The sequence below is a fragment of the Panthera onca genome, chromosome C1 (genome assembly GCF_046562875.1).
Source record: "Panthera onca isolate mPanOnc1 chromosome C1, mPanOnc1 haplotype 2, whole genome shotgun sequence".
Lineage (NCBI taxonomy): Eukaryota > Metazoa > Chordata > Mammalia > Carnivora > Felidae > Panthera > Panthera onca.
This window is the reverse complement of record NC_138346.1, coordinates 9,239,264-9,256,327: the sequence shown is the minus strand read 5'-3', so window position 1 is coordinate 9,256,327 and position 17,064 is coordinate 9,239,264. Positions and strand designations below refer to the sequence as shown.

At 45.2% G+C, this 17,064-nt stretch overlaps 1 protein-coding gene across 6 annotated transcripts in view; it reads left to right on the top strand.

Moving 5' to 3' along the window:
• Window positions 1-17,064, top strand: part of SP100 (SP100 nuclear antigen) — a 99,678-nt gene that overhangs the window by 80,374 nt on the left and 2,240 nt on the right. For 5 of the 6 annotated variants that reach the window (XM_060624063.3, XM_060624062.3, XM_060624059.3 and 2 more), the window contains 7 exons: window positions 1,488-1,535; window positions 2,767-2,871; window positions 4,541-4,683; window positions 8,484-8,525; window positions 10,447-10,479; window positions 15,138-15,253; window positions 16,693-16,813. In XM_060624063.3, coding sequence (XP_060480046.2) covers window positions 1,488-1,535; window positions 2,767-2,871; window positions 4,541-4,683; window positions 8,484-8,525; window positions 10,447-10,479; window positions 15,138-15,253; window positions 16,693-16,813 — 608 coding nt within the window. The remainder of the gene's footprint in view (window positions 1-1,487; window positions 1,536-2,766; window positions 2,872-4,540; window positions 4,684-8,483; window positions 8,526-10,446; window positions 10,480-15,137; window positions 15,254-16,692; window positions 16,814-17,064) is intronic. The other variant, XM_060624061.3, reaches the window with a different exon arrangement.

The following is a 17,064-nucleotide window of genomic DNA, read 5'->3' as shown; positions in this document are numbered from 1 at the left end:
TTTCCAGCCTCATCTGATCATAGTCTGCTTAAAGGAAAGATCAGATGGTTGAGTATCTGGAGGAGATTTTATCCTGGGCCCTGAACTACCCAAATTAGTACCCCAGGGTTCCAGCCATGGGCACAGACCTTTAGAAAGAAAAAGCATCCAGGTGTGTCCCTGCCCTCAACATTCAAACACTTTTGAATAATGGTAGACACAAATATGCACATGGACATGACTCAATCTTTTTTTGGACACAATCAACACATAGATTAGATACTACATTCTTCTGGGTAGTATCTAAGCATAGTATCATAAGCATAGCTATTGATACTAAAGATTCAAGATTCTTTTAAATCAACCCTTTGTGCTATCACTACCTACACCTTTTAGAATTTGGGCATCAGTTTCTAGAAGTTCCCTTTCATTGTGTTAGTTCTGAACCCCTTGATCCTTTTTGCCACCACTTTCAACACAAAAATCTTCTTTCAAGTTTAGAGTTTTGGGCAGCTATCTACTTGTAGAATCCATCATGTGATCTCTCTTGAGACCTTATATTCCCGCCTTTTAAAAACATATATAATTTATTGTCAAGTTAGCTAACATACAGCGTGTATAGTGTGCTCTTGGCTTTGGGAGTAGATTCCCATGATTCATCGCTTACATACAACATCCAGTGCTCATCCCAACAAGTGCCCTCCTCAATGCCCATCACCCATTTTCCCCTCTCCCCTGCCCCCCATTGACCCTCAGTTTGTTCTCTGTATTTAAGAGTCTCTCATTGTTTGCCTCCCTCTCTTTTTGAAACTATTTTTCCCCTTCCCCATCCCCCAAAGGAAGTCTTCAGCATCTTCCTTTAATTTGTATTTTTATCTGTGAGCATTAACTTTTCTCCTATGTAAAATGAGGACAGTATTAGTTCCTATCTGATCACTTGTTCTAAGGATGAAGTAAGTTGATAAGGACAAGGTCTAAGGATAGCTCTTGGCACACAAGAAGCACTCAATAGATGTCTAACTCACTCTTCTTACCCAGTTGCTTTGGAAATACATAAAACACTATTTCAAATTTATTTGGACTGACTTGCAGATAATAGTAAAAGAAATATAGGATGAATCTCAGTTAAGTATCATCTTTGTAACTAAGTCTAGGCCAGGGTTCAGCAAACTATGGCCCACAGGGCAAATCTAGCCCACTGACTGTTTATAAATAAAGTTTTATTGGAACACAACCACATCTTTTCATTTCAGTGTTATCTATGAATGCTTTCACAATACAACACCAGATTTGAGTAGTCACCACAGCAATTATGTACTTAAGTATTTACTCCCTGGTCCTTTACAGGAAAAAGTTCCTGACTCCTGATCCACACATTTGCTGTTTTTCTCGAAGTACTAGACAGGCTTCTGAAAAGTTACATTTGAATGGTGTTTTTACAAAACAATACTATTTGAAATGTAATATTATAAACAAGACACATTTATGTTATTTTTTTACTTTCTCAGGGAGAAAAACAGTCAACACTGGGCCTTTGAGAAGAGTCAGAAAAAGAGGTAAAAGGAAGGAATTAATATACTTTTGATAATTAAGTATCTAAATTCTTGTTTTATACTCTGTGTTTGGAGTGATCCATAAAGTTTCTTAATTGGCTCTTAGAGCAAGTGACAAATGTTATGATATTCATTGGCCTTGGTTAATTTCAACAACAAGACAAAATGGTAGTAACACCCACTCCATTGATTAGTCAGTTGATCTGAGAGATCCTAGGCCTCCTTGGGCCCATACAGAGCTTCTTTCACTACACTGATGACACTTGAAGAAGGAAAATATAAAGAAAAAAATGCAAACGGTGTGACTCACATGATTTTTAGCTGATCTCTTACAGCTTAGAGAGCCATAGGTTGCCCATCAAGAGGGACCCTCACTGGTAATACAAGACCTATGTCCTAATTCCCAAACTTCCTTTGGTTGTGTGACTTTGGATCACCATTTGTGGGTGTTTTACTCCCTTTCCTTCTCTGGGTGAGTGGCAGGTAAATTAGACTGGGTGGCCTTCTAGGCCTACCCCAGCTCTAACAGAACTGACTCTGGAAAGACCATGGCCACCCATCTTTCCCATCCCAGAGAGAAGCCCCAGCATGTGTCTTTAATGAATCCCCCTAAATGTTGGCCAGAATGTTCTGAAGTCAGTTTTAAGACTTGCAACCCCTGCTTCGGCAGAATCGGATCCCAGTGACCCTGCCCAAAGGATGTGCAGAGGTCCCCTCCCTGAGCAATTTTCAGTTCTAGCACACTCCACCCTGAGTTTCTCCTTTAGCCACAGAGAAAGCTCACATGAAGTAAAAGTGCAACAGGCAGAGAACAAGGAGGGAAGACAGACACCATCCCTTCTAGGCACTCCATTACAATCCTGTTTTCTGTCCCTCGGCTGATTCCTCAAGTGAGGAGACCAAACTAAAAGCTGAAGGGTTTATCTCCATCTACATAACTTCAAAGCAATAATATGATAGGAGGAAAATTATTGCATGATGGGGAGTTGTAGTCAACAAACTTGGAGATTCAGACACCTCCACACAAGACATTTAATGCAGGCTTTTAGAGGATGACATTATCTTTGTGCATCTAATCTGCTATAGAAGAAAGACCTAGAAGGGTAATGAGTTCATGGGGCAAATCCCTCCAATACATTTTAAATTATAAAAGAAAGATCTCAAGAGGGAGGAGGTCGGAACAGTGCACAGTTGGAGAGAAAGATGGAATAAAAACAATAATGCTTCTTTGCAGGTCCAAGAATTCCCAGAGATACAAATATGAATTTTCACCTTCCAAAAGTTCCTGTGACCTGTGGAGAGGCAAAGGGGATTTTATATAAGAGAAAAATGAAAGAAGGTGGGCTCCATGGTCTTCTATGCTTTTCAACTGGAAAGTACCCGTGTGAATAATATATTGTTCAGGGGTAGACACCTGTGTCAGGGGGTTCCCAAGACCATCCCCAGGTTTGGTGATTCCCTAGGAGGATCCGTAGGACTCGGCATATAGTGAACTCATGGTGATGATTTCCTAAATTGGAAGGAAGGAAAAGACACACAGGACAAAGTCCAAAGGAAACCAGGTGCCAGTTTCCAAGGGTCTCTCCTAGCGGAGTCACACAGGGTGCACTTAATTCTCTAGCAACGAATTGTAGCAACATGTGTGAAATGCTGTCTACCAGAGGATCTGCCCCTCTGAGTCTCAGAGTCCAGGTTTTTACCAGGGGGTCATCACGTAGGTGCCCTCTGCCTAGCACATGCCAAACTTCTAGACTCCCAAAAGGAAACCATATTGTTTGTATAAACAGTTTAGGGCAGCGAGACACTCTTAGGTTCTAGGAATGGTAGGACCCCTCCCTAAATGCAAGTTCCCAGATACCAGTCAAGAGCCAACCTTGCAAGCAGACCTTTCTAAAGGTAGCAGCCTCAGGTCTGCCCTGTTAACTCTTTTCTGCACACAGCATCCCAGATAGGGAAGAAATGGTATTTCCACACTTAAAATTAGCAAACGTAACAGGACATTTTTCCTTTCCCCCATGGAAATGGTCCACAGGATGCTGTCCAGCACCCAATGAGACCAAGTAGTTTAATATCAGGGCAGAAAAGGTACATGTTTGAGAAATCTGGCAACAACCTTCATGGTACCATCCTCATAACATCTGCATGGCCTTGATCTCGCTGGGAGGAGCACAGGATTTAGAATTAGAGGCCCCAGATTCATGTTTCAGCAATACCAAAAGTGTGTGTTTCGTCTGGGCCAAATTCCTGGTCTTTCTTACCTTGACCTTCCTCCTGTACAAAGTGAGAATAATAATAAAACTTGCCATGTTATTATGAGGGGGAAAAAATGAGATAATGGATATAAAATACTTTGCAAATCATCACTGTTAAAGTACACTAGAAACATTCATCCGTCATCATTGATACCCCTTCCCCAAATATAGTTCTTTAGGCACCAACAAGTGTTAATGTTTCCCTGGGGCCAAATTTCAGGTGTGTACTTTAACTTTGCCCCCTTGATGCCATTTCCACGCTTTTCACATAAAATAGCTTTGAGTCCAAAATATGAGAAATAACTGATTGCCATTAGCCGGATGACCAACAAGGTGAGGCAGATGTGGCGGTGGTGACAGCAGCCACTCATCCACCTGTGTGCCCTCGCGTCCCCTCTGAAACCCAGCCTACCTCTCAGAGAAGGCAAGAAAAAGAAGCCTGCTCATCCATCTTCAGGGCCATTCAGTTTTTTCTCCTTTGAATGTCGTGAAATACTTCTAAAAAATACATGTTGGTGTTAATTATTTTCCTTGTTGCACAAAGGTCAATGATACGTGTGCACACGGCAGGAAGTCCCCTCTTGCCCTTGCCTTTCAGGCTGCTTGTAGGGCCCTGAGAGGGATCTCAGCTCTCTCGCTACAGATTCTGAGCCAAGATCCACGGGGGGGGGGGGGGGGGGGGGGGGAGGGGCCATATTTGGGGGGTTTTATAGTTGAGAAGGCGCTCCCTTATGACTTCTTATTTTTGTCTCACAGGAATCGCACAGAGGTGTATAAAGGGTGAGGATGGAAGGTGGTTCACCCTCAGGGAATTTGAAATTGAAGGAAACCACGGACCATCCAAGAACTGGAAGATGAGCGTGAGGTGTGGTGGATTCCCCCTGAAACAGCTGATTGAGGTATCCCACTGACACAGGGCTCAAATCAAGGGTTTAGTGTCACGGTTCATCAGCTCCAAGCATCAGCAGAATTTCTCAGTGTCCGGAAAACTGCCATGACCCCCTTGCCCAGATCACAATGCACATGTTACGTACTAACATTCCACTCAAGAGTATTTTGGCTGCTTTATATTAGACGTTAATCCTCTAAATGCATGAGCTCTTATCCTTTTGTTTTTTGGAGTTTTTTAATGTTTTTTAAAATTATATCTATTTTGAGAGAGAGAGAGAGCATGAGCAGGGAAGGAGGAGAGAGAGAGGAAGAGAGAGAACCCCAGGCAGGCTCCATACTGTCAGCACTGCGCCTGAGGCAGGCCTGATCTCACAAACAGAGAGATCATGACCTGAGCCGAAATCAAGAGTCAAATGTCCAACCGACTGAGCCATCCAGGCACCCCCCAAGCTCTTATCCTTTTGAAGGTAGAACCGTAAATCATGTCTCTGACTCAAGCACTAATAATTGCCACTGTGTAATCTGGTCACACAAAGTAATTTAAATTGGTGTGTGTCGGGGGTGGGGGGGAGACCATGGTAGATCTCTGTATCTGAAAATAACACATCAGTATAAGTGTTTCTTGGATTGCAGAATATTTTACCGTTATTTCTTTTGATAGCTTTCTGAGATTCATTCTTGAAAGAGAATATAAATAAATTGCATTTCAAAATATCTCCTTTGGCCCCCATATCAGCCCCTTGACGTAGACAAAACAGGCTGGGTCTCTACTGCAGACAAGCTCATGCCTTCTGACTCTGTCGCATGACCCAGATGTCCCTTCCTTGTGCCACTCTAATGATGAAGAAAAGCTCTTTGCTCAGCAAATATCTACCGAGTTGCATCTAAATCCACAGGGTGTAAGGTGTGAGCCCCAGCCATGCCGGAGGAGGGCTACATGTTTACGACACAGGCCCAGGTACCTCCTTGATGCAGTAGGTGGCACACGAGCCTCGTCACCAGGGGACCACACAGCACACGGTGCTATAAGGAAGGGTGCTGGCAGGAAGAGATGCAGTGGCTCCAGGGAGGGAGGATTATTTCTGAACTTGGGGTTGAGGACAGTTTCATGGAATGGTTTCCACCGAGCTGAGTCTTTTTTTTTTTTTTAATTTTGAAAATTTTATTTAGGGACAACTGGGTGGCTCAGTCGGTTAAGTGTCCCACTGTGGCTCAGCTCATGATCTCACAGTTTGTGAGTTCAAGCCCCGCATCAGGCTCTGTGCTGACAGCTCGGAGCCTGCTTCGGATTCTGTGTCTCCCTCTCTCTCTCTCTGCCCGTACCACCCCCCTCAAAATTAAATAAACATTTAAAAAAATCATTGATTTAAAAGTAAAACATAAATTTATTTACTTCCAAGTTAGTTAACATATAGTGTAATAATGATCTCGGGAGTAGAATTTAGTGAATCATTACTTACATATAACACCCAGTGCTCACCCCAACAAGTGCCATCCCTAATGCCCATCACCCCTGTAGCCCATCCTCCCACCCACCACCCCTCCAGTGACCCTCAGTTTGTTCTCTGTACTTACAAGTCTCTTATGGTTTGCCTCCCTCTCTGATTTTATCTTATTTTTCCTTCCCTTCCCCCTATGTTCATCTGTTTTGTTTCTTAAATTCCACATATGAATGAAATCATATGATATTTATCTTTCTCTGACCGACTTATTTTGCTTAGCATAATACATTCTAGTTCCACCCACATTGTTGCAAATGGCAAGATTTCATTCTTTTTGGTTGCTGAGTAATATTCCATTGTGTATATATACCACGTCTTCTTTATCCATTCATCAGCCAATGGACATTTGGGCTCTTTCCATAATTTGGCTATTGTTGATAGTGCTCTGAACTGAGTCTTAAAAGAATAGTCCTGGAGCGCCTGGGTGGCTCAGTTGGTTAAGTGTCCAACTTTGGCTCAGGTCATGATCTTAGGCTTGTGAGTTCGAGCCCCACGTTGGGCTCTGTGCTGACAGCTCAGAGCCTGGAGCCTGCTTCAGATTCTGTGTCTCCTCTCTGCCCCTTCCCCAGTGCTCGCTCACTCTCTCTCTCTCTCTCTTTCTCAAAAATAAATAAACATTAAAAACAATTTAAAAAAAAAGAATAGTCCTGATGAGCAAAAATGTAGGAACAAGGCATTCTACATAGAAAGGATGGAGTGAAAATCCTGCCTGTGATTTGTCAAGAAGTTGTAGGCTTGTTACGTGGGCTGAGCGGATGGAAGACATCTTAAGGCCAGAGGAAAGAGGCTGGACCCTTCCTTTCATCATGAGGGGATCATGGGGGGAGGGGGGTGTTGAGTTAGTGATGACTGACATAGGTGAGACACTGCTTTAGAAGTATTAATCCAGTCAGGGATACCCCAATGGTTCAGTCGGTAAGCATCCAACCCTTGGCTTTGACCCAGGTCATGATTCCAGGGTATGGGACTCAGCCCTATGTCAGACTCTGCACTGAATGTGGAGCATGCTTGGGATTCTCTCTCTCTCTTTCTCTTTCTCTCTCTCTCTCTTTCTCTCTCTTTCTCTCTCTCTCTCTCTCTACCTGAGCCCCTCCCCTGTTTGTGCTCTCTTTCTCTCTCTAAAAAAAAAATTTTTTTTAAATAGAAGTATTAATCTGATCAGAGAATGCAAGATGGGTTGGAGGATGGAGTGCTTGCAGCCACAGATACCTCATGTGACCTTGACTGCCTCTGTGCCTGATACACCCCCACTCAGCCTGCAAGGCCCAGTTCAAACAGCATACTCTCTGAAGTCCTTTAAAACCCTCTGCCTCTGTTTCTTGTGGCTGCTGTAACAACTTTTCACAACCTGGGTGGCTTAAAACAATAGAAATCTATTATCCTAACAGTTCTGGAGGCCAGAAGTCTGAAATCAGTTTCATTGGGCTCAAGTCAAGGTGTTGGCAGGGCTGGTTCTTTCTGGAACCTTCCAGAAGTTTCCTTGCCTTTTTCAGCTTCTGGAAGCTGCCTGCGTTCCTTGGCTCAAGGCTCTTCCTGACGTCACTCCAACCTCATGTTTCATCGTTACACTTCCTACTACTCACTCTGACCCTCCTGCCTCCCTTGCAAAAGGATGCTTGTCATTACATTGGCCCAACACAGATAATCAGAATTATCTTCCTGTTGCAAGATCCTTAATTTAATTACATTTGTAAAGTCCTTTTTACCACTTAATTTAACACATTCAGAGGTCTGAGAATCTGACCATCTTTGGGGGTCGTTATTTAGCCTACCATACTGACCCATCTCTGGATCCAAAATACTCTGTGAGAGCATGGTTTACACTTCATCACTCTTACCATCATCACCTTACCATCACCATCACCATTACATAATGGCTCTTCCCACTTGTCTCCCCAAAGGCATGGACACCTTTACGTGCCCAAGGCCACTAAGAGCCTGCCCCAGTCTGTCACTCACTGGCTAAGTGCCAGTGGAGTAGCTATAGCATGTGAGGTATAAAGACACAAGCTAGAGAGGTCCTGGAGGTTGGACAGGAAGCAGTGGGTATAGAAGACATTGTGAAGGAAAACCTGGCATGGCTATGAGGGGAGCAAAAGAGAGGGCACGGTTTTTAAAGTTGCCCTTAAAGCTAAATCTGGGTAAGAGAGAGCAGTGTGTTAGGGCTTCGGAGAGGGATGTTATTTTCCATGAAGACACTTTGAATTTGTGCTGATAGTGGGGCATATCTGGAAGGCAGTTGGAGATACAAAGCTCACAGAGTAGCAACAAGGACCCATTTGGCATTAATCTCATTTCTATTTCAGAATAAATTTCTACCAGACCCACCAAGAAAAAGGAGAAGAAAGGTAATTATCACATGACCTTCTACCAATGTCTCACCCCTTGGAATAGATAATAGTCGTGTGTCACCTGGTGAAGCAAGAAACCCAAATCACATTCTCTCCCATTCTCTTATATCTTTCCTCTCTTTCATGCACACACACGCATGCTCGCGCACACACACACACACACACACAAACTCACACTGAGGACTTCTTCAAGAGGTCTTTCTTTAAGGGAACTTTCAATTCCTTTATGGAGATGTAATCCTAGAGAATAGAGAGGTTGGAAGGCTGATGTACACTGGGCGAGACATCGTTGACCCAGAAGAGTTTTCCTTTGTGGAGAGACACCATGGACATGATTTTGTAGCTGAGCGTCTCTGTGTAAAAGCATCAGGCCTCACCAGATGGGTTTTGCACACCTCAGTTCTGTCTATGGAGCACATTCTCTTTCCTTCGAAGTCCCCTTCTGGAGCTCATGGACCAGTGGTTTTCATGCTGTATGGATTCCAGGGAAGGTGGTGGGATAGTTGGTGTCTTCTATGGCCTCTCCAAGAGTACGTGTGAGAGATAACCTGTGTGGTGCAGAAAGGATATGGAAGAACTTCCATTTTCTTGACCTCCAATAGAGGTGACCTTGAGAGGTGACCTTGGCCCATCTCTGCCGCACCAGAAAGTCACGGTCTTCACCAAGCTGGTTTCTGGGACTACCTGCCCCACTGACCTTATGCTAGAGACTCAGTCACCAGGGTCTGCATCCACCGGGTTTTCTGGAGAAAGAGATGCTATTTGCTCTGTTCACTAAGAGCAAACATCTCCACCCCGTGCTAGGGAGCCGAGGGTTACAGCCTTGTGACCACCTCAGTTCTCAGAGCATCGCTCCAGAGGGTCTCTTCCTTCCCCAGACCCTAGGCTTCTGTCCTTTGTGTCATCAAATGACAAGTGGTGCTTCTGGCAGTTTCCCTGCTCATACGATTCCTGTTAAGCCTGATAGTGACAGCTGAGGTGTTCCAAGATAGTAAGATATGAAACTCCAATCCGATCATTTACCGGCTGCTAAGAAACCTTGTCTCTGAGTGACAGTTGTGTTCATTTGTTTGTGCTCTTATGTATCCACTTACCAAACACCTGGGGAGCAAGCGCTAAGCACTAAGTGTATGCTTGGCCAACGGCAGTGCGCGGGAGGCCAGACAGACCCAAAGGATTGTTTCAGCTTTGTTGTCTAATATGGGACCATGACTATCGGGGTGGGGTGGAGGTTCTAGGCCCTTCTGAGAGGCAAGCAGTGATGTGGCTGCCTCCCAAGTCATCGTACTTTGGATCACACTGTGTGACTTGTCTATGGCCTCTCTGCCTTGGGCTGGAGGTAAAAGTTGAGGCCGCCGTTGTTCCAGACTGAAGAAAGCCAACTCATTCCACAGATATCAGTCAGTGCAAGCTTTTGGGATTCAGGAGAAGGTGGTGAGGTGCTTAGCTTCAGGAAGAAGAACTATAGGACGGGGGACCTTAGACCCATTTGATCTTCAGGGCTATGTCCTGAGTGAGCTGCAGAAGACAGTGGGGTTCTTTGGGACAGCTGCATGGTGTCCAGGATTCTGGGCACTGTGGCTGCTGGGGGCTGTGGATATTCAGTCCTCAGCCTGATTCTCTCATTGCAATCCCAACCCCATCTGTGGCATCCAGGGCCAGAGTCCCCTCACAGCTTCACAAAGGCCTGCCTTGGGTCTGAGAGCCAGAGAATGAACTTTCATTGGGCCAAACTGCCAGAAACAAACAATTTCATGCTTTTTAATTCTCCTGTTAGATATATAGATCCATAAAAACAGATATAAAACAAAGGGAGGGCTGTGGCATGAATCCTTTACATAAAGAAGTCTGCTCAAATGTGTGGTCAATAAAAAATCATATACAATATTGTCATTCAATCTTTATCTCTTTTCTACAGACTGTCCCAGAGTGTGGGAGAGATGACCCTTACGTAAGTACTAATTCCCACCTGTAACCCCAGAATAATACTGGCCTTGTTCCTCCATACATTATCTGTGTCACTGCTGTGCTCCCCCAAAGCATGTGCATACTCAGTTGGGGCATGTCACCGTGTGTGATGGGCAGAGAACGGCAGACACATCACCCACACCAGGGAGATGGTTCTGGAGCTGGTGTCTCTGCATGAAAGCATCCTTTCAATTTGTTCAGGGAAACTTTCCTGCTTATTTCCCCTCGAAAGTGGGTAGGAGAGGCAGAACTCTAGATCACTGGGGCCTCTAGAGCCAGTGGTAATAGTCAAGACTGGCCTGCAGATTAGGGGTAAGGAGCAAATTTGAGAGAATATCAGCATTTAAAGGTGATAGGGAAGGAAAGGAAAACCTCAAATATCCACTCTAAGGTGCAGGCAGAGCTAAGATGGTTTTAAGCATCAGCCAGAAGGAACAGGCTGGGCCCAGCTGGCAAGTCCAGGGGTGGACCTTGTCACGAGTCCTGCAGAGACATATACACAGGGCAAGTGGGTGCTGCAGAGTAACGTATTCACGGTCCTTATGGAAACCCTGGAGTCCATCTGAAGGGAGCCATCAGGATGCTGAGCTGGCTAAGACTGAAGCCATCAACACGGAGCAAGTCACAGACAGTTCTACGCTAACTGCTCGGGTAGTGCTCGATGATGTGCAGACCATTCTGTCCATTCTCTGCTTTGCTACGGCTGACCGCTTTAGAGTCGGCCAACAGCAGAGATGACCCCTCTGTCTAAGATAAATCACACTTTGATTGCTTTCATTGCAACAAGATGGACATTTTAGGCAGTCAGCTTTTTGCACAACTCCTGGGGGAACCTCCCATTTTAGTATGATGTGCAGCTGTACTGATATGGGACGCCAACAGAGAGGGGATAGAAAAAGGTCGCCAAGCCCATGCTGGCCTTCTAGCAAATGCATTGCCCAGCACGATCTAGATGCATCCACACCACTCCCATTCCTCTGCTGGAGGTGGGACCCTTGAATCCTGGGGTCTGTGCAACTTTTCTGATTTCTGAAATGGACACAGAGGGTTATTTCTTACAGCTCACCACCAAGCCCTCTGTGAAGATTAAAAGGCACCTCTTCCAGCAAGAATGTCCTCACTCCTTTTCATAACCTTTCTGTGACAGACTCTGTGGGCTGATAATAACTCTACTTACAGCTCCCAGGCCTTGATGGAAGAAATCCCTCTAGACCGTGGGCCCCCAACCTTGGCTGCTCATTGCCATCAGCTGAAGATCCCACCCTCAGAGGTTCTCATAGTAGTCTTCTAAGGTGTTGCCTGCAGGTTGACATTTTCCAAAGCAACTCTAGTGGTTTTAATGCACAAAGTTGACCACAGTGAGCCGGTGCTGTTCAATCTGTAGTGCCCATCAGAATCTCTGGGCTTCTGATTCAGTGAGTGAGGTGGGGGGCCTGAGAATTTACACTTTTAACAAGTTTCAATGGATGCTGCTCCTGCTGATCCAGAAACCACTGCTTTAGAAGCCAGAGGTCTCCACTAATGACTGCACCAGGGGAATGTTTAAAACATACTAACTATGTGTCCATCCTGGTGAAGCAAACCACCAAAATCACATGCAATTAATTGAATCTCTGAGGGTGGGGCCTTAGGCATCAGAGTTTTTTTTAAAGCTCCCCAGGTGATTCTACTGTACAGCAGTTTGAGAACCGCTGCCAAGCAAAAGGACAAATTTCTTGCTAAATAGATTAAAGAGACAGGGATACCTGGGTGGCTCCGTCAGTTAAGCCTCCAAATTTGGCTCATGATTTCGCAGTTTGTGGGTTCGAGCCCCACATCGGGCTCTGTGCTGACAGCTCAGAGCCTGGAGCCTGCTTCAGATTCTGTGTCTCCTCTCTCTCTCTGCCCCTCCCCTGTTCACACTAAAAACTGAATAAACTGGGGCGCCTGGGTGGCTCAGTCGGTTAAGCGTCTGACTTTGGCTCAGGTCATGATCTCACGGTCCGTGAGTTTGAGCCCCACGTTGGGCTCTGTGCTGACAGCTCAGAGCCTGGAGCCTGCTTCAGATTCTGTGTCTCCCTCTCTCTCTCTGACCCTCCTCCGTTCATGCTCTGTCTCTGTCTCAAAAATAAATAAACATTAAAAAAAATTAAAAAAATAAAAACTGAATAAACACTTAAAAAAGAAAATAAGAAAAAAGACTGAAGAGACGTATGCCAAGTGCACAGGCTTCCTAGACTACAGACTGGCATGTTTATTCCAGCACGGGATTGGCATGTTTATTCATTCTTTCTCAGGGCCTACTTGCAGTGCACTTTATAATATGATGGTCCAGAAATCTTGACCCATCAATGGTCAGCATCCACAAGTGTCATCTGTTATGACAAAAAAGAAAAATGGTTACATGGCCCCATACCAGGACCACCTCAGGCCCATGTGGGGATGTGCCCAGGTATGTCCCTGACAGGCTATTCCTTAAGTTTTCCCTTTCAATAAAGGGAAGACATGGGCTAGATACAAGAGCCTAGAATTTCCTCTTATGTGTGACTTTTGTGTCCTTCTTATATTGAATTTACAGACGAAAAGAATTTACAAATTGAGACATATCCCAATTTACATCAGCTTATTGGGCACAGGGATAATATTCTGACTATTATGATCTGGAACCCAAAAACCAGACCACTGTGCTTTGGCTAATAAGGCAGCATTGTAAGTAAGGGCTCTGCATCCTTGTGGCTGTAGACCTCACAGAGGCACCAAGAAGAAGATGGGATATTTGACAAATAAGATCAGCAGGACCAGTGATGGGTTGGATATCTGGGATGTGAAAAGGGAGGGATGTATGTTCACTTCCAGGTTTCTGGGTGGATGCTGGAGTGCTTGGTGAGATGAGGGACAACCGAAGAGGAGCAGATCCAAGACAAGGAATGTGGTTGGGGTTGGGATGGGTTCAGACATGATGAAAAACATCTACCCGGAAGTGACGGAAAGTTGAGTTTGGATGTTTGAGGACTCAAAAGGTAACTAGAGATACCGCTTTAAAGTCTGGGGATAGATGTGGAAGGCGTGGTCATGGGAGCAGTTGTGGTCATCCAGCAGAGTGGAATGAACAGGGGACACAGGACAGAGCCCCAAAGATTTCCCATCATTCCAAGTGAAGAACCTGAACAAAAAGAGACAGAGGGTTAGGGAAAAAATCCAAGAGAGTGGAATATCCTGGAACAAAGTATGAAGAGTGTTTCTAGAAGGAAGAGGTGAAATGGTGCCCCCTGTCACTGCTCCCCTTCCTCATCACCATCAAGAGACCCAACCATATCACTGGGTTGGCCAGTCCCCAAGTCTGTGCACTATTTTGTACCTAGATTGTCACATGAGGACATAAATCCTTCTTCCAGTCCACAGTGTAGACAGGATATTTTCATCTAGGTGTAGAACTGCCACCCATTGGATGAAATGTTCCCCCACCATGCGGCTTTCCTCAACTGGTTCTCTTGCTTCCCAGGTGGTCCCAGGAGAGTATTCAGGTGTTCATCCTCTGGGCATTTCTCCAGCACAGACACACCACCTTCTTACATAGAAATTATAGTATGTAGGGATTCACGCGTTATTGCCACATAGATTATCATACACACACACACACACACACACACGCGCGCGCGCGCAACACAGGAGGAAAAAAGTGTGATTTCTTTTGCCCATCAATGGGCTCATTCCTTGACCAATTATTATTTTGGTCTATTAATTCTATTGTTCTTAACATGTTTGTTACTCCATAATACTTAGATACAAACACTATCAAATGTTTAACTTCACTAAATGAAATTAAATCTGGCTAAAGGTCCCACAGATTGAGGTGAAAAATCCAGCATCAGCCAATTTTGTGGACCCCTCCATCTTCCTTATATACAAAAACACCAAATCTTCTATGTGCTCAGAAAATGAGGGTAAGGCCTTGGGCTTCAACAGTGGCAGTTGCTGGTAGGACCCTCCCTGGCCATTTGGAGGTAGCACCTCCGCACCTTACATGCCGAGCTGAGTCATGGGTGTCTTCCCCCAGGCTCCCAAAACCAAAGAGCTCTGGCATCCTTCTGGTCATCTGTGCCCATGTCTTTCCAACCCAGAGGTACTGCCACAGGCCCAAGGACCCTCCAGGCATAGAGGCCGTAGTGCAGGAACTCCTTCTCAGGTCCTTCAAATCATGGGAAACTTATGGCCAAGAAAATGGGATGCAGTGTTATGTCATAAGTTTAATCCATTACATTAAACTCTAGATAAATCACTCTTCAATGAGTCAATGTAGATGATGTAATGTAGACAACTAGATAAGACACTGTATTATATTCACCGTATTACATTTATTTGTTAATAAATTTCTCAGGTTACCTTTAATCCCTCATTTGTTGTTGTCGTTGCTAGTCTGTATCAGAATCTCTGCCTTCATAAAGAAAACTGTGATGGTCTAATAACCACCTCCTCCCAAACTTCACTGCAGACCAGAATGTCTTCTTTTGAAATTCTCACTCAGTGTTGTTCCTTAATATTTTGAGGACAGAAATTTGTGTCACCTTGGTACAGGCAAAGGCCATGTGTTCTAAAGCCCCATGTGTTGACCTTCTGGGGACTTACTAGTCGCAGTGATGTCTGCATTATCTCCCCTTCCAGCCGGAAAACTCAAATGAGTGTGAGGTGTGCGGCGGCCGCGGGATGCTGTTCTGCTGTGATACTTGTTCAAGGTCCTTTCATGAGACATGCCACATCCACCCTGTAGATGCTAAAAGGTTGGTGAGACCTGGCCCCCTCTTGCCCTTCCTTCTTGTGGCACAGCTCCTGCCACCATGCGCATTCATCCTGCAAAGTTTGACTCTGGTCGTATGTGTCTTGGTGCAGAGGGACCAGAGTCTTAAAGTATCAGGATCCAGAAATATGGTCCAGAGCTGTTTACTACTGCCAGAAGCAGCAGATTAATGGGAAGCAAAAACTCTTCAAGTGGTTATTCAGTGTAATAGAAAGAGATGTTACCCCCACTCCCCCCCACCAGGTCCCAGACCCATGAACTTTGATGGGGGTGACGACACCATACATTAGCTGTTGGTTTAAAGAACGTACCTGTGATGGGAACATTAAAAAGTTGACAAATCTGGGGTTGTGGTGAGCCTTCAGAAGGCCATTTATACTGTATTCCTTTGCTCTAAAATCCAAGCAAATGTATCTTTGGTCAGAGCTGATGGTATGTTGGATAACACGGAGACTAATAAGGCATTCTGAAAGTGGTAGTGTGAGCAGAATTGCTATGGCCAAGGAGGATGGATGATTTCAACCAGGATTGTGTCTGTCCCTATGAAGACAGAGCATTGTCCCTTCATAATGGGAGAGTCTAATGTAATCTACCTTCTTCCAGGTAGTTCCCAGGGAATGGTGTCATCTCAGAGATTCGGCATAAAGCTCTGTAGTTGGGCAATCTGCAGAGGCAGAAGACAGGTCTGCTTTACTGTTGAGCCCATGTATAGTGCCCAACCTCACACCATGGATATTTGATAGTGGGCCCCTCAAGCAAGCACTGGGGTAGCCAGGGACAGAGGCAAATGGCATGTCTAAGAAGGATCACTGTATCCACTTGATTATCGAGAGCTCTTCAGCACAGGTCGCCTGGCAGAGAAGAATGGAGAATGAATCTAGAGGAATATGGCAGATGTCTGGCACTACTCTGTTCATAGATTTCCTTTCCAAGAAATTTCTGCAGCGCAGATTCTAGGCACAGATATGGCAATGCCAGACGAGAGGATGCCTATAGCTCTGTGGTCTTGTGCTAATTCAGCAACGTTGAGAAACAAGAGCTGGTTTCCTGATTTTTACTACGGTCTGATGGCTTACTGAAGCCCAAGACTCCAGCGCTGAAGGTACCAATTTCCAATCCTCACAGGGCTCATTACTGAGCCCACAGTGGCTCAGATGAGAACTCTTAGTTTTGAGGTGAAAGACCATCACCCACCACGGCATCTCACTCAACAAACGGTCGGTCCTGGTACCACAATTAGTGGGAGGGGTGCCTGGCAAGGGTGCCCAAATGGGGCTCTCGTGCAAAGGAGTGTCCAAAAGAGAAGCTGGATAAAAGGTGGAAACCACCAGTCATTCCTGAACAGAGGGCTTCAGCAGCTATAGAAACAGTGGCTGATTCACAGAGCACCTACCTTTGCTGACCTTATGCCCAACCTTCCAGGAACCCATGGAGTTGCATCATCTGCAGGGTAAAAGCTATTATGGAAAGGTACCCACAAAGCCAGGTATGTCACCAGGAGTCAGAGGTACTGAAGAGGCGGATGCTGCCTGAGGAGCAGTTGGTGAGTTGAAATGTAAACCTGAAGTCTCCTCCTTGCTGTTGACTTGAGAGAAGCAACACAGTCTTGCAGGGGCTGGAGGGATGGTGCCCAAGGGTGAACTGCTGTTCCTTGCTGTGCTTTGATCACATGACCTAACACTAAAGTTTGTATTCCAAAGAAAATTCCCATTCCATGTTTGTTTCACAGACCACAGGTCTGGGAGCTGTGCATTCTGTCCGAGCATATGTACACCTCATTCTCTCTAAGCTGCT